We start from the raw sequence: 27885 nt of genomic DNA, 5'->3' as shown, positions 1-27885 counted from the left end.
TCTAGTGGTGAGCTCAGATCAGATGTGTGTTGACTGCAGGGCTGAATATGTGAACAGAATATTTCAGTGGCTGTTGTTGCAGCATTGTCAATATATCAATAGACTGTAGAGTAGAGACCTGAGAGTGGAAGCATTTTCAAAAGAACATTTAAGTACATTTGCTGAGAATTAGCTGACTTGTGTAGTAACTGATAGGCCTTATTGACTGCGGCCCAGTTTACTGTTGTCAAATCAATGCTGTTGCGTGCTAGTCGCACTACTTTTAAACAAACTTAACAGGCCGAGGGGCCGCTCGGGGGGCACTGGAGAGAAATAAAGAAGATTGATGCCCTTTTTATTATCAGTTTTCTGCCATATTTCCCCCTCTGCATTACTTACAGATGGCATTATCAGATATCCATTGTTTGGAGTTCAATGCTTTTAAATGGGCTGATATATTGAGCTGAGGCTTTTAAGGTCATTACAGGGAATTTCTGTATTTGACTTGGTAGAAAAATCTAATGAATTGCCAGTCTGAAAGTTTTAAATATTTATGATTTTTTTTATTTCGCAGTAGCGAGGAAGTAGAGGTGAAATGAGCCCTGTATTGGTAAGTAGCCTAGCAGACTGCAGCTGGGGACAGTAATGCATGTGGAGAGAGAGAAAGTGAGAGAGAAAGAGAAAGAGATGGAGAGAAAGAAAAAGAGGGAGCAAGAGAGAGGGAGAAAGAGAGAGAGGTCTTTCTCTAGAAACACGCTCTTCACACAATTATTTTTCCTGTCTGCATACTTCAAACCGCTTTGGAAAATGTGTGTATGTCTCTACCACATGTGTGCGGTTTTCTGCAGTTTTATGTCCACATTAAAGAGAGGAAGCCATAAAGATATTTGTGTCATGGTCTTGAATAAATTAAGAATTATAACTTTGGGGCTTGTATAAAAAATGATGATGGTTATTATTATTATTATTATTATTATATTTTCAAATGAACTGTAATTATTTTCTAAATGTGTTCATATTAGTGTGGATACAGCAGAGAAAATAGATGAGAAAATATAATACATTTCCTCTATCTCTGTTTTGATTAACAAAAATGATTTCTCAAATGTTATTGTTTTAATGAAAATAAATGGCAAAATGCACTCATGGTGATCAAGCAGCACAGGGCAGAAAGCAGATCCCGCCCTCTTTGTCTGGTAACCTTTTAACTGCGTGTCAGAGAATGTAATTGTTGTAAGCTCCTATAGAAAAAAAACGCTGCTGTCCCTTTAAGTGCTTCCACCAATTCTGATGGCGTGTTGATTTACATATCCCATCCTCTCCTCCCCCTTCAGGAGAGCTGAACGAGGATGTGGAGGCTGCCAGTGAGACCACCACAGAACAGGAGGACCAAACCAAAGACAGAGAAGGTGGGGGGGAGAAGGAGCTCACCAAAGGGACAGGTAAGGCCTATATTTACACTACACACATTTAGGCAACACTGCCCTCAGGGATCATGTGCTATTGCACCTGATTTGTTCTCAACAGAAGGCCTTTTGTCTCAAATAATTATACAGATTCTACACAAATGTCAGAGTCCCTTTAATATTGCTCTGTTACAAATCCACAAATCAGTTTGTAGTGTTTTTTTTAAGGAGGCCTTTCTGTTTCTTACTGTAGGAGGGAGCCAGGTCTCCTCTCATCAAATCCTATCTGATGAATTAGGCCAAATTGTCAATTGAGCTAATCTGGTCAGGTGACTCATGTTTTGTCAGTTGTCAGTGGATTTTTTGGAGAGGGGCCTGGGCGCATAATTCAAGGTGGGCCACGTGTGTGTGCCCATATGACGGGCATGCCTCCCGCCTGCAATGCACTGATTGTGTGTGACAGAAACACACACCTGTGTTAAATGTTATCAGATAGGGATATTTCTCTCTGTGGGCTTTCTGATGCCAGGTGCAGGTGTTGAGTTCCATGGAGAGGTGGGGCTTGAGCTGAGGGGAGACATTAGTGTTCGGGCCTATTCTAACCTGAGGCCTACTTTTACCTGCAGATTAAAGGCCTGTGTTTTGGTGAGAGTCCATGATTGTTTGTTGTTTTAGGGTGAATCCTATCTGCTTTTATTGTGATTATTGTGATTAGTTTACATCAGCGTGCATTAGAAATGGTTCAGCTGATTTCTGCTGCTAGTTGAAGTCAGCAGGTCCAGGCTGAACGTGTGTGGGTGTATGAGTGTGAGGAGGAGGTTCACAGACAGGAAGTGTTTGTGACTGCCCCCCACTGCTTGGCCCCCCTGGCCATATGTTCACGTCAGAGCATAGCTAGGGTTTGTGTCAAGCCCTGTTGGGAGTCTGGCCTGGATATCCAATCACAGCCCTCCTAGACCAGGAATATTCTAAACTTCCTTGGTAGAATTAGTTCGAAGTTATAGTAATAATAGTTAGGTAACAATCTAGTAATAGTTACAGTAATAGTCATTAGTAATAGCAGTATACTATATAGGGCTCTATTTTCGACTGCCGTTGTTTTTTTTGTTTTTCAGCCCTAACGCCAGGTTCGGCAATTTTACTTTCTTATATCAGTTCGCTTGGGCTCAGATGGGCAGGGTGGAAATATTTGAGGCGTGTCCTTAAAAACATGATCCAAAGTTGTAATTTCAGCACTGATGGGGATATTTAAGACCAACCAAAAGATGGTTTTAGCAGTAACGCAGTTGCTTATGGCATGAACTTTGACAGTGGAAACACAGCCTATCCAGCCGTGATGCACACTGCCCGTATGCACATGGAACAAGAGTAGCCTAATGTGCATTTGGTGCCTTTAGAAACATAAAAAACATTCAGTTTTTTCCTATTTCATTTTATTTGGTTAAAAACCAAGCATAGCCTTACCCTCCTCTCAATTAGGCTTTATTGGTCCTGCCCTATGAATTGCGAAGTAGTCAAGACTGCAGATTTGTCTCCTGAGACGGCTTGGAAATACATCTTAATCCACCAAATCTTTACTAAAATATCAAGTTTGAGAGGAGTAAAACAGTAAGCTCCCATTCACTTTGTATCTGTGCATTGTAGGCAGGCCCACATTATTTTTGCCATGCAGGTCCTGTTTTGGATGTGCATAAAACCCTCCATTTTCTGTGTTGTTTTAATATTATATGCCCGTGGGGAGAAATGATGGTGCCTGTAAGCGTGACATAGCCTATTTAAAACAATGTTGGTTGTTTTGTTTAGAATTTGATTAGAATTATTTGTTTTCTTTTAGGCTTTATCAATAATGAATTGAATCTTGCTTATTGACAATGTTTGGCATGTCCCTGCTCAGCCATAGTGTAATTTACAGTAGGCCTAGCTCCTATATCAGTGTGAATGCTATTGAAGGCATGCAATTACTTAAAACAATGTGGACTGCAAATGGGTTCAAGTTAACGCATTTAGCAAAGTTAGGTCTACATTTTGTTATTTCGTTTCTGTAAGACATTTAATAAACTATAATGGACTAACATTGGAATTGGAGTTGATTCCAAGGCAATACATAAAAGACTGTAAATACGAAACTTGAAGCAACCACATATTTCACCAGGGAGCATGTTCTGATTGGCCAGTCAGGAGCCAAGCCTTCAACACACCCACAACTTGTTTATTCATCAAAACCCAGCCCTTTCGCACCAACGTCTGCAAGTGTGCCTATAATTGTGATAGTGAAAATAGCAAAAATAGTTCTGATACACCCCTGAACCTATAGCACTACCGCCTGTTCTTAGGTTTACCATTGTGTTAGGTTTGTTAAAATAGAGCCCATAGGTTTACCATTGTGTTAGGTTAGTTAAAATAGAGCCCTTAGGTTTACCATTGTGTTAGGTTTGTTAAAATAGAGCCCTTAGGTTTACCATTGTGTTAGGTTTGTTAAAATAGAGCCCTTAGGTTTACCATTGTGTTAGGTTTGTTAAAATAGAGCCCATAGGTTTACCATTGTGTTAGGTTTGTTAAAATAGAGCCCATAGGTTTACCATTGTGTTAGGTTTGTTAAAATAGAGCCCATAGGTTTACCATTGTGTTAGGTTAGTTAAAATAGAGCCCATAGGTTTACCATTGTGTTAGGTTTGTTAAAATAGAGCCCTTAGGTTTACCATTGTGTTAGGTTTGTTAAAATAGAGCCCTTAGGTTTACCATTGTGTTAGGTTTGTTAAAATAGAGCCCATAGGTTTACCATTGTGTTAGGTTTGTTAAAATAGAGCCCATAGGTTTACCATTGTGTTAGGTTTGTTAAAATAGAGCCCATAGGTTTACCATTGTGTTAGGTTTGTTAAAATAGAGCCCTTAGGTTTACCATTGTGTTAGGTTTGTTAAAATAGAGCCCTTAGGTTTACCATTGTGTTAGGTTTGTTAAAATAGAGCCCTTAGGTTTACCATTGTGTTAGGTTTGTTAAAATAGAGCCCTTAGGTTTACCATTGTGTTAGGTTTGTTAAAATAGAGCCCTTAGGTTTACCATTGTGTTAGGTTTGTTAAAATAGAGCCCTTAGGTTTACCATTGTGTTAGGTTTGTTAAAATAGAGCCCTTAGGTTTACCATTGTGTTAGGTTTGTTAAAATAGAGCCCTTAGGTTTACCATTGTGTTAGGTTTGTTAAAATAGAGCCCTTAGGTTTACCATTGTGTTAGGTTTGTTAAAATAGAGCCCATAGGTTTACCATTGTGTTAGATTAGTTAAAATAGAGCCCATAGGTTTACCATTGTGTTAGGTTTGTTAAAATAGAGCCCATAGGTTTACCATTGTGTTAGATTAGTTAAAATAGAGCCCATAGGTTTACCATTGTGTTAGATTAGTTAAAATAGAGCCCATAGAGCGTTGAGGCCTGAGGTGCTTTCCCATTGGTACTTGGTGGGGTGTGGGGAGCGTTGACACACCTTTTTGAGACAGATACTGTGTAAATACCCATCCAAACACTGTTGGCTTGTGGCCTACTGCTCCACATGTATGAAACATGCTTTTCCATTTAGCACACAGTATACAGGAGTACTGTGGAACAGTAAAATACAGCGGGGTTCTCTGGACAATGGGGTCTAGTCTTATGTTTAGGGTTGAATCCTGGTTGTCAGCACTTGGTTAATGGAAGGTCCTTTTTATACTTTGAGTTTTTACTGTTATGAGGTAGAAAAGGGAATAAGTATTATCAGTAATTAGTTTTGATCTAGCTATTTGTTTCATGTTGTCAGACAAGGATTGAAGCGAGTAGGGGGATTTCTTGTAATCTCCTCCCATCCAATAGACAGAGTTGTGGTAATGAAAGCCAACATCACAGACTAGCAGGCAGAGTGAGAGATGGCATTTTAACTAGACCAGCTCCATCCCTGGACCTGGGGGATGGTTAGAGTTCTGATGTCTTCATTTACATTAGTGAGGTTAAAAGCTGGAAAACAATCCAGACCTTTTGCATACCTACATTTTTTAAAAAGAAAGTTCTACAAAAAAGTTAATCACACCACTTGAAGCCCCATCTTTGTAAAAACTTTTATTTTAAATGAGTTGTTTGTGCTCTTTGAGAGGGTGACGCTCCTCTTTGATGGGAGAAATAATGATATGCGTGCCTGCCTGAAAAATGGCTAAAAGTAAATTTTAACACATCAAAATATAGCACTTTAAAAAGCATTAAAATGAGCCAAGCGATTAATAATTCACTCATACCTGTGGTGCTCAGGAAGAGTCCTCACATTAGCATTCCTGCTTTTTGAAAGGCATGCCATTTGATACAAGCATATTCAATTCCTTTCCTACCCTCTGTCAGTCACTAATCACCAAATAAGTGTGTTTCTGTGTTTTCACAAAGGAAAGATGTGCTTGCGTATGAAAAATGTACAGCTTCCCATCAGCTTATTAGAACCACTTAGTTAAAAATAGCATGTGCATTAGGAAACCAGGTCTGGGTTTCTGTTTGATGTCAGTGAAAAGGTGGGTGGGTGGATAAGGTGGAGGGGTGGAGGGACGGATGTGTTGTCAGCTGAGAAAGGAGACGGGAGCACTAGTGTAATGGAAGGTCGCTTTTCTACTCTGTTTGTATGATTGATGGACACAGCGCCTGTACAGAGACCCTTTATAACCCTGTACGAACAACAGCACAGAGGAACACAGAATGCATTTGGTTAACAGAGGCATGCTTGTTGTGGCTGATTGTCTCAGGATGTCTGAGAAGGCAGACAACACACTGATGCTGTTTGCTGGACTAGACTGTGAGGGACTGAGCTAGCCTGTTATTTAAAGGACAGTCTGAAAAGTGCTCCGTCTCCCGCTGTCTGATGGTGTGCAGCTCTCCTAAGGTCCGTCATTAGAAATATTGAAGTGTTTCGTCTCATCCTTGTCATACAACCATTGGAACTTGGTGTAGAGACGTTGTTCCCTTTACAAATGACAGTCACTATCAGGCAGGCAGCATTAGCGGAGGCAGAAGAAAGGAGTCTTCCTTTTTTAAGCTACTGTCAATCTTATTTTCCCTTTTTAGTGCCACAGCGCTTCAAAATTCATTAAAGCCATTTAGAAATGCATATGTATTCTGCATGTCTTCTCCTGCTGAAAGATTTCTACAATATGCCGCTCACACAGGTGAACACACACACCACACTTTGTAATTATTTTCCATGAGAGAGGGAGAGCGAGGGATGACATACAACCACAAGTTTAGTTTGTACATTGAATTCATTACTTATTTAAACAATAAAGTGAATGTTGGCAGAAGCTGCGATTTAGCCAACTTCCCCAATAAGCTATCCAGGGGTCGTTTCTAATGCGGCCAATGAAATATTTATAAATGGCCAGCGTCGAGCCTTGCTCCCCTTCTACTCACGCCTTGTTCACCTAGCTGAGGCAGCATTAGTGAAATGGAGGGGTTCTGCTCCGGAAGGCAAGGGGGGGCTGTACCTATATTAGAGCAGGACAGTATTAATGCAGGTGGTGAATACACAGGGATGGAGGTAGGAGAAAGGTAGAGGAGGAAGGGAGAGAAGGGGGGCAGAAAGAGGAAAGAGGGATTGTTAATACACTTAAGGGCTAGGAGGAATGGCCACAATATGATTTGACATGCTTAACATAAATGTATGGGGAGGGTTTGTATTGAGGTGGTCTATATGGAGAAATGGGAGGGAGGGGTGCAGTGTGTGTGTGTGGGGAGGGAGGGGGGGTTGCAATCTTCTGCAATTGAGGTTTATGAATAATTCCTCTCATACCCCCTTCCTGACTTTCAAATTATGGGAGCTAGAGCGAGGGAGGGGAAAATGATATTACAGCGCGGGGTCATCCGCATTCTGTCACCGGCAGAGCACCCAACCAAATTGGTCCCATCTCTTTTCCCTTAAATATTTACTTTTACCTATGAATCTCTGTGATTTGATGAGTGTGGAGGAGCCCGGTGCTGTGAGTGTGTGTATGGTTGTGAGTGTGTGTGCTTACATGCTTGTTTATATATGTGTGTATGCATGTGTGGGTTGGTTTGTATGTGTAGATTTGTGTGTGTCTGTGTGTGTGAGTGAAGGGATGTTAGACTATGGATGCATCTCTGTCAGTGCAGTGAACATTAGCAGCCCCTGGATGCAGAGGAGTGATACTGCAGGCTGAACATATCTGTGCTCTCTAGTCTTGGGAGTGGTGTGTGGCTCACACTGAAACGTATGTATATGGGGGATGTGGTATCTTTCAACTCTAGTTTTAGTAATAGTGTCATGAGTTGTCAGAAATGCTGTGCTGGCCAGTAGGGTAAGGTTAGCAATGGACAGTGCTCATAGCCTTCCCTGTAGCTCAGTTGGTAGAGCATGGTGTTTGCAATGCCAGGGTTGTGGGTTCAATTCCCATGGGGGGCCAGCACAGAAAAAAAAATGTATGAAATGTATGCATAAGATGTATGGATAAGAGCGTCTGCTAAAATGACTAAAATGTAAAAAAAAAAAATGTCAATCATTTTTTATCTCATATTTTCCTATTTTTTAACAGTTCAGCCTAAGGAATGTATTATACCAATGGTCACCCTTGAGTTCTAACATTGTGCAACTGTTATCCCATGAAGTCAGAGGAGAGCAGAATCTTTTTACATATTCATATGTCCTTTGAGTGCTTGGCATCGCTCAAATTAGAATTCCTTTTGTCTTTGAAGATTATAGACCATAAATTGTCCTTGTTTGTGAGCCAACTCCCTGAAAGATCAGTGTTTGAGTTGTATTGCTATAGTGTAATGGGCCAGCCGTGTTGCTACTGCCTGTGTGCCGGCCCGGTGGGCAGGGAGGAGTGTCCTTTAAAGGTGAACGCCATGTCAGCCGCCTGCTCAGTGGCCTGAAGATTAATAACGCGGACACTAATTACTATCTCCTTTTAATTTCTTCATTTTAAATGTGTCTTTGTTGCAGTCATGCCTGTAGGCCTATATAAACCACTCTCTTCTTTTCCCATGCAGTGTGGAGCTGGTTTTTCATTTAATAAAAGTCAGGGTTATCCACCAAGGATACTGAGGAATGATGAGCCTCGATATAGAGTCGCTTTGGCGTGAGGCTTTGGTTGTAATTTTCTTTATTTGAAATTAATTGATGTAGAGTAATTACCTGAGAAATATGAGGTGAAGTGGAATATAGCCCTTTGTCGCTCAGGGCTCTAACATGGCCTGTAGATTAAAAAAGACGGGCAGAAAGGGGAGGGGAAAAGAGAGATAATATTCAGTTATTGTTAGCATATGCATTAAAAGTGAATGACTTGTAGCACTGGGGAGTTGAACCTGCTTCTCCATATTAATGGTTAAATTGCTGAGGGACTAGAGGCGAGTGAAGAGCAGAGGGACATGGGGAGAGAGAGCTTCAGTAATTTGGCCCTGTGAAGTGTGGAGTGGGAGGTGGGTTAGTGGGGAGGGGGTGAGGAGGAGACTGAATGGAGGGAGTTCCAGTACACTAGATGGCTGTGAGTCTGTCCCTGAATGATCAGGCCATTGTGGGAAGGGATTGTGAGAGGGGTGGTTGTGGGTAGGAAGCGGCTGGGCCTGGGCCCAGGGCAGAGTGGTGGGTATCAGGCTGTAGAGCCATATGGCCTGGCTCCACCGGAGCCTAAACTGTGGCTTATGTTTTTACGACCGGAGGCTTCTGGGTTCCGAGGCAGGGCTGGGTCTGCAGACAGGACAGGGCCAGTCGGTAGGAGGGGAGGAGACTGAGGAGCTAGTGACCACATGCATCCTTTTCCCTGGCCTCCTGAGGGACAGTGTCCATACTGAAGGTCAGGCTTCTCCAGCCAGTGGTGAGAGAAGAGGGCACCACCAGGCCTACCATCCCAGACCCAGACACCCGCCACAGGAAATCATTCTCTCCCCCTTTCTTCTTCCCCTCCTCTCCTTTCCTCTCTTCTCCATCCTGTTAGCTCCAACTCGTGGAATATCCCTTCCCAAGGACGTAGAGGCAGATCAATGACACAATGGCAGCTGTGATTGCATTCCTCGAAGATTTCAATGGCAGAAGACCTGTTGTGTTAATTCAGCCTGGCTTGTGTCGGTCACTCACTCCAGCTGCCATCTTTTTCCCCCCTTGAAAGCACAGCAGGGCTGTGATTGCTACAGAGACCAGGCTGTGCTGACAGCCCCCTCGCTGCAGCCTGAGTAATGCAGCCCAGCCCAGGGAGGTGAGACAAGGTGCCAAAGTCCAATTCACTTACGGGACTCGACAGCACAAAAGCCCCTGGTTTACGGAAAAGGCCCATGAATTAATAATCACCTAATTGACTCTTAAGGGTTCTTTCCCTCCTGCTATACCTTTTGTGCTCTCAGATGAAAGTCCACTCTGTGTATCTGTCAGAGTTGGTTTGGGATGGATGTGAGGTGGGTGTGTAATGAGCGGAGAGGAGAGGTCAGGGTCACACACAGGGTCCTCTCAGTCAGAGAGGTCACTGGGGAGGCCCCATAGTGATTCACATGTATGGATGAAGCCATAAAGATGAGCCCAGCCCCTCTGATGACAAACTGATTCACACCCTATCACAGGTGAGCTACACAGACAGTTCCAGGTCACACAGGGACTCCATATATGAAAGCACAGCTCAGAATGTCCTCCGATGCTAATTTGACAAGGAGAGACAGCGAGATTTGAATATTAAGGAACTTGATATCCTTGATTGCCGTTTTATGCGGCATATTGAACTTCAAATTGCCTCCAAGGGCAGGCCAAAAGAAGTGGGACTTTAGAGAGCAATGGAGTTCACCTTACTGTACGCTTTCCCTCCAACTGAACCCAATGTCTTTATTTCCCCTTTCATAGCCAGAATGTGGCTGTGTGCTGAGCCCAGTGCACATGAATTACAGTGTGGGTCCTGGAGGAGGCAGAGGCCCTTCCATCAGGAGCCAATGCTCTGCTTCTAGCCCCTGTTAATGGATCTGGTCGGCCCCGATGCTCGGCCATGTTCTGATACAAGCCCAACCATGCCACGCTCAGACAGCACACGCTGCTAAAATCCTCTCACCCTCTGTTTTTATCAGCCTCCTTTTCGTTCCGGTATGTTCCCAGGCTCGCTCTGTGTTGGTCTCTCTTTTTTTCCTCTTCACTTGACAACGAAAACAGGATACGGTAGCTGGACTTTAGTCACAGGGCTGGTGGCAGGAGTGGGCGGTTTGGATTCTTAGGAGAGAGCGATTGATCAGATTTATGGACTCCTAACAGGCCGTGACGAGGTAAGGCTGTGCCCTGAACAAGCCTTCCCACCCCTCTCTCTCTCTCTCTCTCTCTCTCTCTCTCTCTCTCTCTCTCTCTCTCTCTCTCTCTCTCTCTCTCTCTCTCTCACTGTACGTGTACACACACACACTGTACGTGTACACCCACATACATTATACACTGGTAGACCCAGGCAGCTGCTGGTTGTTGTTTGAGGGCTTCTTGTATATTGTTTAATATAGGTATTAAATGTGTTGGCCTCGGGACTCAATAGCCCATGCATTATGTTGTCCATTACTCTGGCCTGATTGATCATATCAGCCTCATTGAAGACTGTTGTCCAGTAACGCTGCCTCTCTGAGCAGAGCAGGCTTCAGCTGCTTCCCCTTCTCCAGCTGTTTGCCCTGTACTGAAGGCCTGGCCACATATGGGCATTTATGGGCCTGATTTCCACTCTGATAGTGAGCAGTTAGAGTCTGATTTCTGAGACAACTAATCGCTTAGCAAGGCAGCAAGGACCTGATCTGGTAGGAGGGCTTACCTCATAGTCTTTTAACACGGGGGGGTGGGACTACCACCAGAGAGTGAGTGGGCCAGGAAAGAGAGATAGGGAGAGAGGAGAAGTGAGCACAGGGGGCAGTGAGTGAAGAGGCAGTGAAGTGTAGTGAAGTGGAGGAAGTGGTGAGGACAGTTCATGACTGAGAGGTTAATGTCAGGGAATGGGGAGGTGCCTTTGTTTAACATTTCCTTTGTTTATTGGTTGATGTGTTTAATGGGATTGTGTCTGACTGGACCAAATAGGGCCTCCCTTGCCGATCTCAGTGTCTCTGGGAGATCTAGCAGGCTGCTCTGACCAAAGCCAAGGCTGGGCCCCCACTGGGTAATCAGCTCAGCTGCCCCCGGCCTGATTGGAGCTGACATTTTAATGTCTGGAGCAGGAGCGTGGTCAGCCCCGCTTAACCTGACCCCCCTCGCCCCTTCCCAATGCCCCCTGTTCTCAATTTGCCCTTCCAGGACTGTACAAATCAGGCCAAATTTAACTCTTTATGGCCTTGTTAAGGGCCGGCAAGACACCTCCTTAAGTTTCACAGTGAATTCTTTCCGCTGGCGGCGGGGCCCTGTGGTGCTCTGGCTCCCCTGGCTCCGTGTGGATTTAGCTCCTTTACGAGCGCCGGCTTAGCTGAGTATTTTTACTCAGCTGTGATTCTTTTCTGTTTGCCGCTCCCATTTTGTTTGGCTTTATTTCTCTCTCTCTCTGTCTACCGCCCTCCCTCTCTTTCTCTCCCTCTCTCTCTTTTGGCTTTCTAACAGGGAGTGCTCTCCTCTCTGGTTAGCTGAGCAGAAGCTTCTTGTTGTGGGGCCTGGCTCAGTGGAGACAGAGAGGGAGCGGGAGGCAAGGAGAGTCTGGCTGCATTGTTAATGCTGCTGCAGGTTGCATTAAAAGGATTAGCTGTGTGATACGTCCAGCCGGCTAGTAGAGCAGAGCACACTGGAGCCTGCAGTGACAGTAGAGAGGGGGTATTCCTGCCTGAGATGGGCAGGTACCTGACAATTAGCCGCTGTTTACATTTCAGCCCACTGTGTGTACCAAAGCATGGCTGTCTTGTACATCCTGTGGTGCATATGGATACTAATCAGTAGGCTAATTCCCTATTGAACCCCCCAAGGGAGTTTTGGAAAAAGCTTTTGTTTCTCCTCAAAATTCCTGCTCTAGCTAAGAGCTGAATGGCGTGTTGTGGTTGTGAAGCCTGGTGCCCGTGTTGGGTTGTGAAGGGGGGAACCCACAGTTGGGTTGTGAGGGGCTGGGGTGTGAATGAGTCTCTCTATCCACTCTCTCATTGTCACAGTCCACTTGGCCCAACCCACAAACCACTGGAGGAGGCTTAGCTGGTTACAGAAATTCCAATTAAGTCGAGAGTTGCACTGGCACTCACTTGCTGTGTAGGCACAAAGAGCAGGAGGATTTACCCAAACGGGGTCAAGCTATAGGTCAGTGTTTCCAGCAGGATTTCAGAGGATATTGGGTCCACAACTTCTAAAGCTCTAACTGCCAAGCCAAATTGCACCTCTCCTTCCTCTGTCACTGTTCCTATTTCATTCCTGGCAGAGGAATCCAAGGACCTCACCCCTCTTTGGTAGCAATTTCAACTGAAATGTATTTTGATGAGGAGCAAGCTTATGTGGTCATTGGTCATGAGTGCTTTGAAAGCGAAAATCCAATTTCTTGCTCCCTTCTCAACCAGTCCACAGCCACCTCAGCAGTATACATGGCCTTGCCTAGCATGACAGTCTGTTTTGATAATTGTGTGAATTCGAGAAATTGAAAATACAGTTGGGAATTGCTGAGGTTTACACCTCTTGATGAAAGTCTGGCAGTAGATTCACTCACTTATAGTAGGCCCTCTTCCTAGCTAATTGGATGTACTGTATCAATGGGGACCTATCTACCATTGTAAACAATAACAATCTGTGCTAATGTTATGCAACTATTTATAGTTGGTGTTATTTCTATCATATCTGTGTAAGTGGAACCATATGAATGAATACACACCTCTCTGTTAGTCAGAGCTGGGTACCCGTATAAGAGCAGCTGTAAAGAGTACCTGGGAGAAACTAAGTAAAGAAAGCGGCCACATTTGAAGTTGAACTGAGGACTGATCTCTTTACCTTAATGCTGGAGTGCGAGGGGATGTTTGCCTCGTCTCAAGTTTGGCGAATCCCTTATATCCAGCGCCACTTCAAACTGCAAATCTGAGGTAGAGAGAAACCTAAAGCTGCCCAATGTGGCAAACTAATGTTTTGATTAGCCGTCTGTGGCGCTGTCTGATGTCCTAACGATCCAACATGGGGAGAAACAGGCCGTCAAAGTACCTTGGCTGTGTGTTGCTTCATTGGCATGGGAGGAGAAGTATACAGACTGGTGGTTTGGACGGGGAGCTGTGGGTTGGCTGATCAACTGCTTCCCTGCCCAAGTCCCATTAAACGCGGTTATATCACATTGAAGAAAGACATTTCAAAGCCCTTTATCCACACTTATTGATTGACTTGTTCTCTGGCTGCCAAGTCTTCACCTTGCTTTGATGAGTCTGCTTCTCTTCTTTGTGTGTGTGTGTGTGTGTGTGTGTGTGTGTGTGTGTGTGTGTGTGTGTGTGTGTGTGTGTGTGTGTGTGTGTGTGTGTGTGTGTGCGCGCGCGTGCTTGTGCGTGCAGCAGGATCCAGCCAGTCAGAGAGGGACCAGACAGACTCCCCGAACCCCTCTAAGAGGCCCTCCTCACGGTCAGGGGCCACAGGGAGCCCCCTCTCCTCCAAGCGTCCCAGGACGGCTGAGAAGAGTGCTGCTGCGGAGCAGGTAACAGCCCAATCCTTCTGCTCTATCTTTAACACACAGCCTGCTGCCACTTCCAGAAGTTGGTTTCTTAAATTATAGAGGATGGTCATATTAAGACTCACTGTTCCCAAACGATTTGAACTTGCCAATCAACTCAAGGTTATCCCATCCCAATTACCATGCCCTCATTATAAGCAGTAAAACTTACACATTAATTGAGAAAAGGAATGTAAAGACGTAGCTACTTCTAAGCATTTTTCTTAAAGACATTTGAATAAAGACGGGCCTTTTTGCATTATGCATGATTTTTTGGAAATCTCCTTAAAATTAGTTTTGCTTTCCTGCTGCAGTTGCATTGCTAATTGTGCAAAAGGTGGAAAATCAATATAGTATTTGACAGATGAGAGAGCTTTGAAGTGTGTGCCAGGACTGCTGCTCTCCGTATTGCCCACTGGTCCATGATCAGAGGGACCTGCCTGGTAGAGACACAGGGGGCAACACTCCTCCATTCATCCTCCCATTCCAACTCCTCTCTCTCACAAAGCAGACCTACAGCTCTCCATCTCATCTCATTAACCTCCCTGTGCTCCTCTCTCCCACTTCTCCTCCTCTCTCCCCCCTTTCCTCCTCTCTCCCCCCTCTCCTCCTCTCTCCCACCTCTCCTCCTCTCTCCCCCGCTTTCCTCCTATCTCCCCCCTTTCCTCCTCTCTCCCACCTATCCTCCTCTCTCCCACCTCTCCTCCTCTCTCCCCCCTTTCCTCCTCTCTCCCCCCCCTCTCCTCCTCTCTCCCACCTCTCCTCCTCTCTCCCACCTCTCCTCCTCTCTCCCACCTCTCCTCCTCTCTCCCCCCTTTCCTCCTCTCTCCCACCTCTCCTCCTCTCCTCCAGATGTACCAATGTCCCTACTGCAAGTTCAGCAACACGGACCTGAACCGCCTGAGAATGCACGTGATGACGCAGCACTCTGTCCAGCCCATGTTCCGCTGCCCGCTCTGCCAGGACATGCTGAACAACAAGATCCATCTGCAGTTCCACCTCACACACCTCCACAGCGTGGCGCCCGACTGTGTGGAAAAGCTCATCGCCACGGTACGTGTGTGTGTTCGTGTGTGTTAGGGTGTGTGTGGACTGTGGATACAGTATGTGTATACATTCATCCTTAGGTATTGTATTCTTTAGAAGTATTTAACCATGGCCCCTGCAATGCTGTTACATACCAATAGTCAGCTCAATTATAAACAGGGAATGCACATTCCCTCAAGCTAAACGAAGCCATCCAAAAATATCAATGCCAAGCCTCCTGCACACATCCATCTCTGTAAAATAGGGTGAACACAACTGTTGTTGTAATAATAATGATAATAATTGATTGCATTTATGTAGCGCCTTTCCACCTACAGTAGGTGCTCAAAGAGCTTTACATAGTATGGGGGAAAGTCACTTCTTCCACCCACTTGGGTGATGCACTGCAACCATTTAATACCAGAAGGCTCACCACACATCAGCTATTGTACAAATATGGTGTTTTATAAGCTAAACAGCTGTAAATAGTTTTGAGATGTTCAAGGTAGTTCAGTCCGTAATCCTTTTGCTGGGTTTTCCTTCCCTTTCTTCTGGTGCATTGTGGTCTTTCTGTTTGTGAGGCTACAGGCAGGCGCCTGCCTCTGAGATGTGTACATTGATTACTGTTATCATCCTAATCCATGGCCACTGGATTGCATGGGGACTTCATGACATCTTGTTTTCAAGGGCCTTTTTAAACACACTGAATACGTTGACAGGAAACACAACACAGGATGTCATGGCTCTGCCACCTAGCCTTAATACCCAGCCCATCCTGTACAGTATACATCCTTTACCACATCTATATTAACCATTGTGTCTGTTTAGTCATTTATTTTCTCTGTGGGAAGTGATGATGAGGCCATGGGAATATGCACAGCCTTTTTGTTTCTCTGCGTGTGTGAGCTTAGCGCATGTAGCGTATGTCTGTACACAAAGGGCCATGCAGGCAGGCTGGCTGGGCCCCATCAGGTCAAGGGCCAACGGAGGCCTTAGCTGTGTCACTTCTTTGCAGCCCAGAGATGACTGTTACTCACCCTGTCTGCCTGCCTGGCTGGATCTGTTACTCACCCTGCCTGCCTGGCTGGATCTGTTACTCACCCTGCCTGCCTGCCTGCCTGGCTGATCTGTTACTCACCCTGCCTGCCTGCCTGCCTGGCTGGATCTGTTACTCACCCTGCCTGCCTGGCTGGATCTGTTACTCACCCTGCCTGCCTGGCTGGATCTGTTACTCACCCAGCCTGCCTGCCTGCCTGGCTGGATCTGTTACTCACCCTGCCTGCCTGCCTGCCTGCCTGCCTGGCTAGATCTGTTACTCACCCTGCCTGCCTGGCTGGATCTGTTACTCACCCTGCCTGCCTGGCTGGATCTGTTACTCACCCTGCCTGCCTGCCTGCCTGCCTGGCTGGATCTGTTACTCACCCTGCCTGCCTGCCTGGCTAGATCTGTTACTCACCCTGCCTGCCTGCCTGGCTGGATCTGTTACTCACCCTGCCTGCCTGCCTGGCTGGCTGTTTGTAATGGAGCATGTCTCTCCAGTCTTCTCTCATCCAAATTGATGACATTTGAAGCTTTATCAAAATACAAAGGAAACTGTTAATTGTGAAATGGCTCCAAGGCATCCCATTGACTCACTGCCAGTCAGATATTATGGGGGTTAGGTTCAGATGCTTTAGCCATATTCTAATGTGGCGTTGTCTAATGTGCCTATGGTCAATGAGCCCTTTTTTCGGTCTCATTTTTATCGTAGTCAATTGAGATAGTGAGGGGGGGGAGAGAGACAGATAAGTCTGTTGTTTGCTAAATGAGCTGCTCTCTTACCTTCCAGTCCATTTATTCTCAGGAGCACATTGATATTCTCTGTGTCTGTGATCACCTTAGCGCTATTCAAAACAAAGGCTTTTATTAATAATATATTCAAGTTATTGTGACACAGATTAATTTAAATTTAATGAATACTTTTTTTCCCTTTAATGAAATGCAAGTTCATGCAATGGAAATATTATTATTCACTATTTCTTTAATCTAGCGTGCCAACCTCAAATCTCACGTGAATAATGAATGCACCAATTTCACAAAGAGACAATAGGGACTGTGTGTCTGTATAATCACCCCTAACGTTTCCTATACATATACCACTATCTAGGAACTATCTCCACACAGGTGATACAAAAAACGTAAAGCCTAAAGCATTAATATACATTCTGAAGTTAGATATAGACTCACACAATTGTAATATCAGTATTTACAACATTGACTCTGTCTACCTCTGCTACATTACCCCAGCGAAAGAACTCAGCTCATTTTGTTTTAATCAGCATTAAATGGAAATATGGTTTTATTTTCTCTCCTTTGATTTCCTGTAAAGGACTGTGCAAATGTTGACGTTTGTTCTTGCCTGTGGAACAGAATTACTCGCTGGACAATCATTCAGGAGAACGGTGCTCTGCCTAGCTGCCTAGCCATCTTTCTGGCCCAGCTAGAAAGCAAATGGCGAACACTTTAGTATGGAAGGCAGCAGTATTTTTCTTTTATAGAGATAACAATGCACTGAGCCCCTACAAAGACTCAGGAGAGAACCATAGGTAATATAATGCACATTAAAACCAGCACCTTTTTTTATTTTTACTGGTGGATATAGATGGAAAGGTACTCTATTTTTTTTTCACATGTGTAGCAGACGAGCCTAATGAATTCTGAAATAGGAGACTTTTATTTCATGTCGACCATGCATAAAGATGCACACACTCTCTCAACCTTCATTGTTATCCACCATGTTCTCTCTCTCTCTCTCTCCCTCTCTCCCTCTCTCTCTCTCTCTCTCTCTCCCTCCTGCAGCCCCATCCTTCCGTTACCCCTCCCTCTCTCTCTCCTCTCTCGCTCCCTCTCTTCCTCTCTCCTCCCCTCCCTCTCTCATTCTATGTCTCATTTTCTGTCTGTCTAAGATAGGGGTAATGAAAATAATTGTGCTTCATTAATTCTGAGTCTGGCTAGATGATAGCCATTTTGAACTATGTTTGCCAATTAGGCGGTCCAAATTAAAAGTGACCTTGGGATACTCTCTGCTCTTGCCTCTCGTCGTCTAATGAAGCAGTTGTCTAGAAACAGTCCACTTTGTAATGTAAATCGCTGCTGTGTTTTGTATTTGTGGTATTCTCCATGCTGGTTGCATTAATTTGCCACTCTCTGTTTGGAGGAGAGCGAAAGAAAGAAGGGAGAAGAAAACAGAAAGTATCTGAATATTTTCCAGTGAATTTCTGATGAGACTAATCGCACAGTGATGGACTAGAGAATGTTTACTGTTCCACTTAACCCTGGAGCCCTATGCAAACCCGCTGTTGCTTGAGGAGGACTCGGCCTTGTGTAGGACTAGAGTGGGTCTGTTTGGAGCTGTGTGCCATGCTTTGTTCACAGACATGTCCTCATTGTCACTATTTGCAGTACACACTGCCAGTTGCAGACTGACAGAGAGTTTGTTCCTTTTAGAAGCAGACCAAAGGTACACAGAGCAAACAGTTTATTTTATGTTTCATATGACTAGGTGAATCCATTATGCCTTTATACATCACTCCTGGTGACTTAAGGTTAAATATATGTTGATAAGATTTGACTGATTATGTTCTGAAGAATATGAGTATTATTTTAGATAGTAAAGGTCAAACAGCTATTTGAATTAGATTCTTCCTTTTCATTTTGTATAGCTTCGTTTGATGTTATCATCCACACATCCACATTTAAGTAAAGAGGCAAAGCCAGGATGACCATTATGGGGTGGTAGGAGAGAAGAAGGGTGGTCCATTGCAGTAAGGAGAACCTGAAATGGAGGTAGAGGATTAATAGAGGCACGGAGAGGGGTGGGGAGAGACTGTGGGGAGTAGGGAGAGGGGTGGGGAGAGACTAGGGAGAGGGGTGGGGAGAGACTGTAGGGAGAGGGGTGGGGAGAGACTAGGGAGAGGGGTGGGGAGAGACTAGGGAGAGGAGTGGGGAGAGACTGTAGGGAGAGGGGTGGGGAGAGACTGTAGGGAGAGGTGTGGGGAGAGACTGTAGGGAGAGGGGTGGGGAGAGACTAGGGAGAGGGGTGGGGAGAGACTAGGGAGAGGGGTGGGGAGAGACTAGGGAGAGGGGTGGGGAGAGACTAGGGAGAGGGGTGGGGAGAGACTTTGGGAGAGGGGTGGGGAGAGACTGTGGGGAGTAGGGAGAGGGGTGGGGAGAGACTGTAGGGAGAGGGGTGGGGAGAGACTGTAGGGAGAGGGGTGGGGAGAGACTGTAGGGAGAGGGGTGGGGAGAGACTGTAGGGAGAGGGGTGGGGAGAGACTGTAGGGAGAGGGGTGGGGAGAGACTGTAGGGAGAGGGGTGGGGAGAGACTGTAGGGAGAGGGGTGGGGAGAGACTGTAGGGAGAGGGGTGGGGAGAGACTGTGGGGAGAGGGGTGGGGAGAGACTGTAGGGAGAGGGGTGGGGAGAGACTGGGGAGTAGGGAGAGGGGTGGGGAGAGACTAGGGAGAGGGGTGGGGAGAGACTAGGGAGAGGGGTGGGGAGAGACTGTAGGGAGAGGGGTGGGGAGAGGCTGTGGGGTGTATGGAGAGGGGTGGGGAAAGACTGTAGGGAGAGGGGTGGGGAGAGACTGTAGGGAGAGGAGAGAGTGTAGGGAGAGGGGTGGGGAGAGACTGTAGGGAGAGGGGTGGGGAGAGATTGTGGGGAGTAGGGAGAGGGGTGGGGAGAGACTGTAGGGAGAGGGGTGGGGAGAGACTAGGGAGAGGGGTGGGGAGAGACTGTAGGGAGAGGGGTGGGGAGAGACTGTAGGGAGAGGGGTGGGGAGAGACTGTGGGGAGTAGGGAGAGGAGAGACTGTAGGGAGAGGGGTGGGGAGAGACTGTAGGGAGAGGGGTGGGGAGAGACTGTAGGGAGAGGGGTGGGGAGAGACTGTAGGGAGAGGGGTGGGGAGAGACTGTAGGGAGAGGGGTGGGGAGAGACTGTAGGGAGAGGGGTGGGGAGAGACTGTAGGGAGAGGGGTGGGGAGAGACTGTAGGGAGAGGGGTGGGGAGAGACTGTGGGGAGTAGGGAGAGGGGTGGGGAGAGACTGTAGGGAGAGGGGTGGGGAGAGACTGTGGGGAGTAGGGAGAGGGGTGGGGTGCATTGGGGTACTGTGAATTGAAATGCAGCGTGGGGAGTGAGGCTGATTATTCTGTTTGGGGAGTTAATTGAAGGAAGGTGAAGCAGACAGTGCCTCATCTCCCGGCCTCTTCCAATCTCAACCACTGATTATTGTTAAATAGGAGCCGCTTAATGAGTGCATTTGATGAATTGTTGCATTTCTTTAAGGGGAAAGAGGGGCTATGAGGGGGAGATATGGGAGAGAAGGAGGGGTGGGGGGAGATAATATGGAGGGAGGTGGCTGTCATTCACCCATGATTGACTTCAACCTTTTGAGAGCAAAGAAAACCTGGCTGCTTCTCTGCAGTTTTTTAATCAATATTCATTGCTCCTTGAAATGTTCTAATTAAAATGGTAGAAACAAATTAAACCATTGTATAGTGGAAAAATGCATAGCATTCCTCCTGAAACGTAATTTCTTTGCGTATTTGTTCAGAAATCTTTATTGAACCTGTTCATGTTTGGATTTATCCATAGTAGCTCTAATTTTGTATTCTTAATGCACCTGAAATAACTTTAACGTAACTGACATTAAACCACTATATTGTGACTTATGCAGGGTTGGAAGGCACAGACTATTTCCCCAAATTGATAGTGCTTATATTACCCAGAATGCCTCTTGTCTGCTCTGGTCCTTATCATTGGAATGAGATGCACTTTTTTCATGGAATAATTATTCAATTAGATTGCCTAATAAGCTTTTCAGTTGGCCAAGGTAGGCTTTTCAGGCCATCTCACTAATTGGCTGCAGCAGAACTTTCCAGTCACATGACAAAACACCAGCAGTGATCAAAGTGCAAATTCCAGGGATGGCAAATAAAGTCAAAAGTAATATGATTATTTGTGAGTGAGTGCATGTGAGAGAGAAACCTTGTGCAAGGGTGTCTGAGATTTTTTAAGATGTCTATCAATTCCATCAGGAAAATATGTGTGCAGTTTTAAATGGAAGGAATATATAATAACATTATATTTTTGTGAGCTTACAGAAACTCCGTTGTATAATAGAACCAGACAGTAATTAACATGGGATGTGTCTTGTGTTTGATTTACCAGGTGACGGCATCAGAGGTTCTGCCAGAAAGCATGTTCATACCAGTACCAGGCCCAGACAGAGAGGCACAAAGCAGCACCCCACAGGCCACGGCTAACTCCAGCTCTGAAGATATCAAGAAACAAGCCGGTCAGTATAGCACCATGTATTTTCCTATGCTTTAATTGTCCCTCCTTTCATTTATATGTGAAGGATAGTAATGGCACGGTTCTCCCTTTGGAAAATGTAATGAAAATGTAGGGGATCATGCCAAGGCCGTCATTGACAACAAAGGAAAAATAATGATTCCTGCATCTGCAGGAGACTGAATTAGTTATTACTTCTGTGTGTTGCAACCTCCCCCTTCCCTGGGGATTCTGAAATGATACATGCGTCAAGGACTCCTAAGTAGAGATAAGATGTCCTCTGTTGAAATTACATTTTCTTGCACGAAGACTCTGCTTATGTGGGAGCCTCTTTAATTCATTTTTTCTTTCTCTTTATTTATTGACAGAACCTTTAGATGCTGAGCCTGAGAAAGGGGTCTCACTGCCTACAGAAATAGCTGAAGCTCACAAGTCACCTCTGGATGATCAGCAGTCTGGAAGGGAAGACACAGGATTCCTGTGTTGGAAGAAAGGCTGTAACCAGGTCTTCAAGTCCTCTAACTCCCTCCAGGTGCACTTCAACGAGGTTCACAACAAAAGGCCTCAGCTGCCTGTTTCGGACCGGCATGTCTACAAGTATCGCTGCAACCAGTGCAGCCTGGCCTTCAAGACGGTGGAGAAACTGCAGCTGCACTCGCAGTACCATGTCATCAGAGCAGCCACCATGTGCTGCCTCTGTCAACGCAGCTTCAGGACCCTGCAGGCCTTGAAGAAACATTTGGAGACCAGCCACCTAGAGTTGAGCGAGGCTGACATCCAACAGCTCTATGGAGGCTTACTGATGAACGGAGACCTTATGGTCATGGGAGATCCATCACTTGGAGAGGACCACGGAGGACTGGGAGAAGATGACAAAGAGGGAGAGGATAGTGACCAAGAGGAGAAGCAAAGCCCAACAGGTAGCGACTCTGGCTCATTGCTAGAAGATTTTGGATCAGAGCCCAAGCGTGCCCTGCCATTCAGGAAAGGTCCTAACTTTACCATGGAGAAGTTCCTGGACCCATCTCGTCCTTTCAAGTGCACAGTGTGCAAAGAGTCATTCACACAGAAGAACATTCTTCTGGTTCACTACAACTCTGTCTCACACCTGCACAAGGTCAAGCGGGCCCTACAGGAGTCCACCACTGGTCAACCAGAGCCCACCAGCAGCCCTGACAACAAACCATTCAAGTGCACCACTTGCAACGTGGCTTACAGCCAGAGCTCTACTCTAGAGATCCACATGCGCTCTGTCCTCCACCAGACCAAAGCCCGAGCAGCCAAGCTTGAAGCAGCAGGAGGAAACACCAGCTCCAGCAGTGGTTCTGGATTAAGTGGCGGTGGATCCTCCATCAACACTTCAACTCCAAGCCCAAGCCCAGCTACTAACTCAACAACCAGCTCCAGCAACCACAGCTCTTCTGGGGCTCAGACTACACAGAGTATTCTTGGAGGCAACCACATGAGCCAGTCTCACAGCATTGAAAGCCTTGGGAACTCCTCAATGACTTGTCATCCGTCTGAAATCCATGAATCAAAAAAGAAGAAATTTGCAGACATGCTCTCTGCAAGGGGACAGCAGCAGCAGCAGCAGCAGCTTCAACAGCAACAGCAACAGCAGTTGGCTCAGGCCCAAGCACAAGCCCAGGCCCAGCTCCAACAAGAGCTCCAGCAGCAAGCTGCCCTCATCCAGTCCCAGCTTTTCAACCCAGCACTTCTGCAGCACTTCCCCATGACAACTGATGCTCTTCACTCACTGCAGCAACAACAGCTGCTCTTCCCTTTCTACATCCCTGGAGCAGAATTCCAACTGAATCCAGAGATGAACCTCAACAGTTCTGCACTTGGCCTGTCAAGCTCCACTGCCAACTCTCTGTTGGAGGACCTGAAGAACTCTGCCCAGCAGGCTCAGGCTCAGAGCTGCCTGCAACAGCAGCTGATGCACCACCACCTTCAGCAGCAGCACCAACAGCAGCAGGCCCAAGCCCATTCTCAGGCCCAGGGCCAGATGGCTTTGCTTCAGCAGAGTGCCAATCTCCTTCACCAGGCTGAGAAAAAGCAGAAGGCCGCTGCCGCCCACAATGAGAAGCAAGAGAGAGAAAGGGAAATACAAAGAGAAAAAGACCTAAGAGAGAAGATTGAGGAACATGTCACAAAAGACAGCCCTGACAACAAGTCAAACGAAAAAAAGGATATGCAACAGACTGCAATGAACTCCAACCACGATCCTGGCTTTCCTCCACCAAGGATTGCTTCAGATGCTCGTGGAAATGCCACTAAAGCCCTTCTGGAGAACTTTGGGTTTGAGCTAGTGATTCAATACAATGAAAACAAGCAGAAAGCTCAGAAGAAGCCAGCGGGGCCTGGACCAGCTGGAACAAGCACGCCTGGTGGGATCACGAGAGTGGTGGACCCCATTGAGGGATTGGAGAAGCTGGAATGTGAGGCCTGTGGAAAACTATTTTCCAACATACTGATTCTGAAGAGTCATCAGGAGCACATCCATCAGGCCTTCTTCCCGTTCCGCTCCCTGGAGAGATTTGCCAAGGAATACAGAGAGCAGTATGACAAACTGTATCCACTCAGACCCCAGACACCAGAGGCTGCTCCTCCTGCTCCTGCACCTCCTCCTCCTCCTCCTCCTCCTCCACCTCCACCCCCTCCGCAGAGAGCCCCAACACCAAATATTCCTGTCTCTGCTCCCTCCATCACACCCCCAACTGTGTCGACCCCACAGCCTCCTGTTCAAATGGCTCAAATTCCCATGCCAATGGATATGCCCCTCTTCTCACCACTCATGATGCAGTCAATGTCTCTACAGTCCATGCCCTCCCAAATGCAATCCCAGATGTCATCTGTGGAGTCACAGTCACTGGCTAATGATCTGGCCCAGCTTTACCAACAGCAACTTACACCAGCCATGCTACAGCAGCAGCAGAATAAGAGGCCCCGGACACGTATCACTGATGACCAGCTTAGGGTCCTTCGGCAGTATTTTGACATCAACAACTCCCCCAATGAGGAGCAGATTAAAGAGATGGCAGATAAGTCAGGGCTACCCCAGAAAGTCATCAAACACTGGTTCCGCAACACCCTCTTCAAAGAGCGCCAGCGCAACAAAGACTCACCCTACAACTTCAACAACCCACCCATTACCACTATGGAGGATACCAAAATTGACTCTAAACCCCCTTCCCCTGAGCCTCAAAGACAGGAATGTTATGGGAGTAAAAGATCCTCAAGAACAAGGTTTACAGACTACCAATTGCGGGTGCTTCAGGACTTCTTTGATGCTAACGCCTACCCCAAAGATGATGAATTTGAACAGCTCTCCAACCTTCTGAGCCTCCCCACCCGTGTCATTGTGGTGTGGTTCCAAAATGCTCGTCAGAAGGCACGCAAGAATTATGAAAACCAGGGGGATGGAAGTAAAGATGGTGAACGAAGAGAACTGTCCAATGACCGTTACATTCGCACCACCAACCTGAACTACCAGTGCAAGAAATGCAGTCTGGTTTTCCAGCGTATATTTGACCTCATAAAGCACCAAAAGAAGCTGTGTTACAAAGATGAAGACGATGACGGGCAATACGACAGCCAAAACGAGGACTCTATGGATCTTTCTCATGAATACTACACCCCCTCTGGGTCCTCCTGTCACACCCCTATGCCTTCTTCCTCAAGCCTCTGCCCTCTCCCTCCCTCCACCTCAGCTTTCTCCCACCTCTCATCCTCTGAGAAGGAGGAAGCCTCACCAGCTAACACATCAAACTCTTATGATGAGAAGCCCAAACATTTGGCTGAAATGTCCTCAGATCCACGTGAGCACCAGACCACCATCAAACAGGAGACTGTGCATCAGCCCCAATCTGAGACTCAACATCAGAGAAGAGAAGCCCGAGATGAGAAGCCACAAACAGCCCCAAAGACAAACAAGCATTCTTCTCCTTCCCTCTCTCAGCAGCAACGTGAGTGTGGTCCCTCAGCCTCTCAGACAAGCCAGGCTGAGAGAGCTTCTCAGAGCTCCCACATGGGCCTCAACCCTCACATGAGCTCTGCATCACAGCAACAGCTGGCACAGCAAATGATCCAATACCAATGTGAGCAGTGCAAGCTTGGCTTCCCATCCTTTGAGCACTGGCAGGAGCACCAGCAACTCCACTTCCTCTCTGTGCAAAACCAATTCATCCACCCTCAGTTCTTGGACCGCCCAATGGACATGCCCTTCATGTTGTTTGATCCTAGCAATCCCCTGTTGGCCAGTCAACTCCTCTCTGGGGCTATGCCACAGATCCCAAGCAGCTCTGCCACCTCTCCATCAACACCCACCTCCACCATGAACTCCCTGAAGAGGAAGTTGGAGGAGAAAGCAGGCACTAGCCCAGGAGAGAATGACAGCACCAACAGTGGGGAGGAGCCACAAAGAGACAAGCGCCTAAGGACTACCATCACACCTGAGCAGCTGGAGATCCTCTATCAGAAATACCTGTTGGACTCAAACCCCACTCGTAAAATGCTTGACCACATCGCTCATGAGGTGGGACTGAAGAAGAGGGTTGTGCAAGTTTGGTTCCAAAATACCAGAGCCAGGGAAAGGAAGGGGCAGTTTCGGGCTGTAGGGCCTGCTCAAGCTCACCGGCGATGCCCTTTTTGTCGTGCTCTCTTCAAGGCGAAAACTGCACTAGAGGCACATATCCGTTCCCGCCATTGGCATGAAGCCAAACGTGCCGGTTACAACCTAGCTCTCTCTGGCATGTTCACTGAGGAAGGGATGCAAATGAAGATGGATCCTCTGGATATCTCCAGCTATTCCCAGCTTGCCCCTTCTAACAATGATGGACAATGCTCCTCTCTGTCACCAGTGAGCAAAAACATGGACTTGTCTCCCAGGGCCCTTTTGAGCCCTTCATCCATTAAAGTTGAAGGAGGAATGGAGGACTTTGAGAGTCCATCTATGTCCTCTGTCAACCTTAGCTTTGACCAGAACAAACTTGATAATGACGACTGTTCTTCAGTGAATACGGCCATCACAGATACCACCACTGGTGATGAGGCCAATGCTGACAATGACAGTGCTGATCAAAAGCATGGTCAAAATAGTGGTGATTACCTGTCTAAGTCTGTGGGTACAGCCCCCTCCCTTGAAAATGACGACCAGATGTCCTCAGGGCTGGTGAGCCCTGCGACAAGCTATTATGCTAGAGACTATGAAAATGAGAATATAATTGACTACAGTGAGACCTCCAGTCTGGCTGATCCCTGCTCACCAAGCCCCGGAGCTTCCGGCAGCAGGAGCATTGACAGTGGAGACCGTCCTGGCCAAAAGCGCTTCCGAACTCAGATGACTAACCTCCAGCTGAAGCTGCTCAAGTCCTGCTTCAATGACTACAGGACACCTACCATGCTGGAGTGTGAGGTACTTGGCAATGATATTGGACTTCCAAAGAGGGTGGTTCAGGTGTGGTTCCAGAATGCTCGCGCCAAGGAGAAAAAGGCCAAGCTCAGCATGGCTAAGCACTTCGGGATCAACCACACATCCTACGAGGGGCCGAAGACGGAGTGCTCTTTGTGCAGTGTCAAGTACAGTGCCCGTCTCTCCGTGCGAGATCACATCTTCTCTGCGCAACACATCACCAAGGTAAAGGACACCATTGGGAGTCAACTGGACAAGGAGAAGGAGTACTTTGACCCAGCCACTGTCCGCCAGCTGATGGCCCAGCAGGAGATGGACCGCATCAAGAAAGCCAATGAGGTCCTGGGACTGGCACAGCAGCAAGCCATGCAGCAGCAGGGGATCTTTGATAGCCCCGCCCTGCAGGCCCTGAACCTTCAGTCTGCCTATTCAAATCTGCAAGGGATGCCCCCTGGACTTCTGCCAGGTGTCGGAAGCACCTCCCTACCTGGCTTTAACTCATCAAACTCAGGTATGTCATCGCTCAGACGTCACATAGATCACCGTTTCATCCAAGGTGTCTTAAACCGATGAAGCACTCTTGGATCAAATGTAATATTTTGTCATATTCATAACTGAAAAGAAGTGCTGTACCAGTATGGAGAGGGAAATGTAGGGTCTCATTCAAGTAAAACCATTAACTAGGTCTTAACTGGGAAAACTAGTAAGCACTTTGGATTAAATAGGGCTCTGAATTTCTCCTACATTTTCCAGTATGTAACGTTTCGACCTTCTTCAGATGAAATACCCTTGTCATCAATCGATCTGTCATGTGGAAATATTCACATTGGAATACATACATGTAATACAATATAAAAGTGTGAGGGCACCTTCCATTTTAATCTGGATTTGCCAGGCACCTGTAAGCAGGTTATTTTTACATCACGTTGTATTTCATAATGAATCATGCATTCTAGTAAAAGTCATTCATTTCGTTCATTTGACAGTGTTGGCCTGCGTTATTGGAGAGACGCTACTACAACAAACAAATACAATATAAAATCAGAATGAGCATCTTCAGACATCTGCTGTCAACTTTATGATCTACTTGAACTGTTACCACTCAGTTAGAGAACATTAAACAAAGTCCTCAAATGAATACTA

At 46.5% G+C, this 27885-nt stretch overlaps 1 protein-coding gene across 6 annotated transcripts in view; it reads left to right on the top strand.

The window, feature by feature from the left end:
• LOC106587324 (zinc finger homeobox protein 3) overlaps window positions 1-27885 on the top strand; it is a 328380-nt gene that overhangs the window by 293251 nt on the left and 7244 nt on the right. For 4 of the 6 annotated variants that reach the window (XM_045709036.2, XM_045709037.2, XM_045709040.2 and 1 more), the window contains 5 exons: window positions 1314-1421; window positions 13822-13961; window positions 14829-15029; window positions 21207-21333; window positions 21698-27253. In XM_045709036.2, the coding sequence (XP_045564992.2) occupies window positions 1314-1421; window positions 13822-13961; window positions 14829-15029; window positions 21207-21333; window positions 21698-27253 (6132 nt within the window). The remainder of the gene's footprint in view (window positions 1-1313; window positions 1422-13821; window positions 13962-14828; window positions 15030-21206; window positions 21334-21697; window positions 27254-27885) is intronic. The other 2 variants (XM_045709041.2, XM_045709039.2) reach the window with 1 other exon arrangement.

This window comes from Salmo salar, chromosome 26, assembly GCF_965601325.2.
Source record: "Salmo salar chromosome 26, fSalSal1, whole genome shotgun sequence".
Lineage (NCBI taxonomy): Eukaryota > Metazoa > Chordata > Actinopteri > Salmoniformes > Salmonidae > Salmo > Salmo salar.
This window is presented reverse-complemented; position numbering and strand designations above follow the sequence as displayed.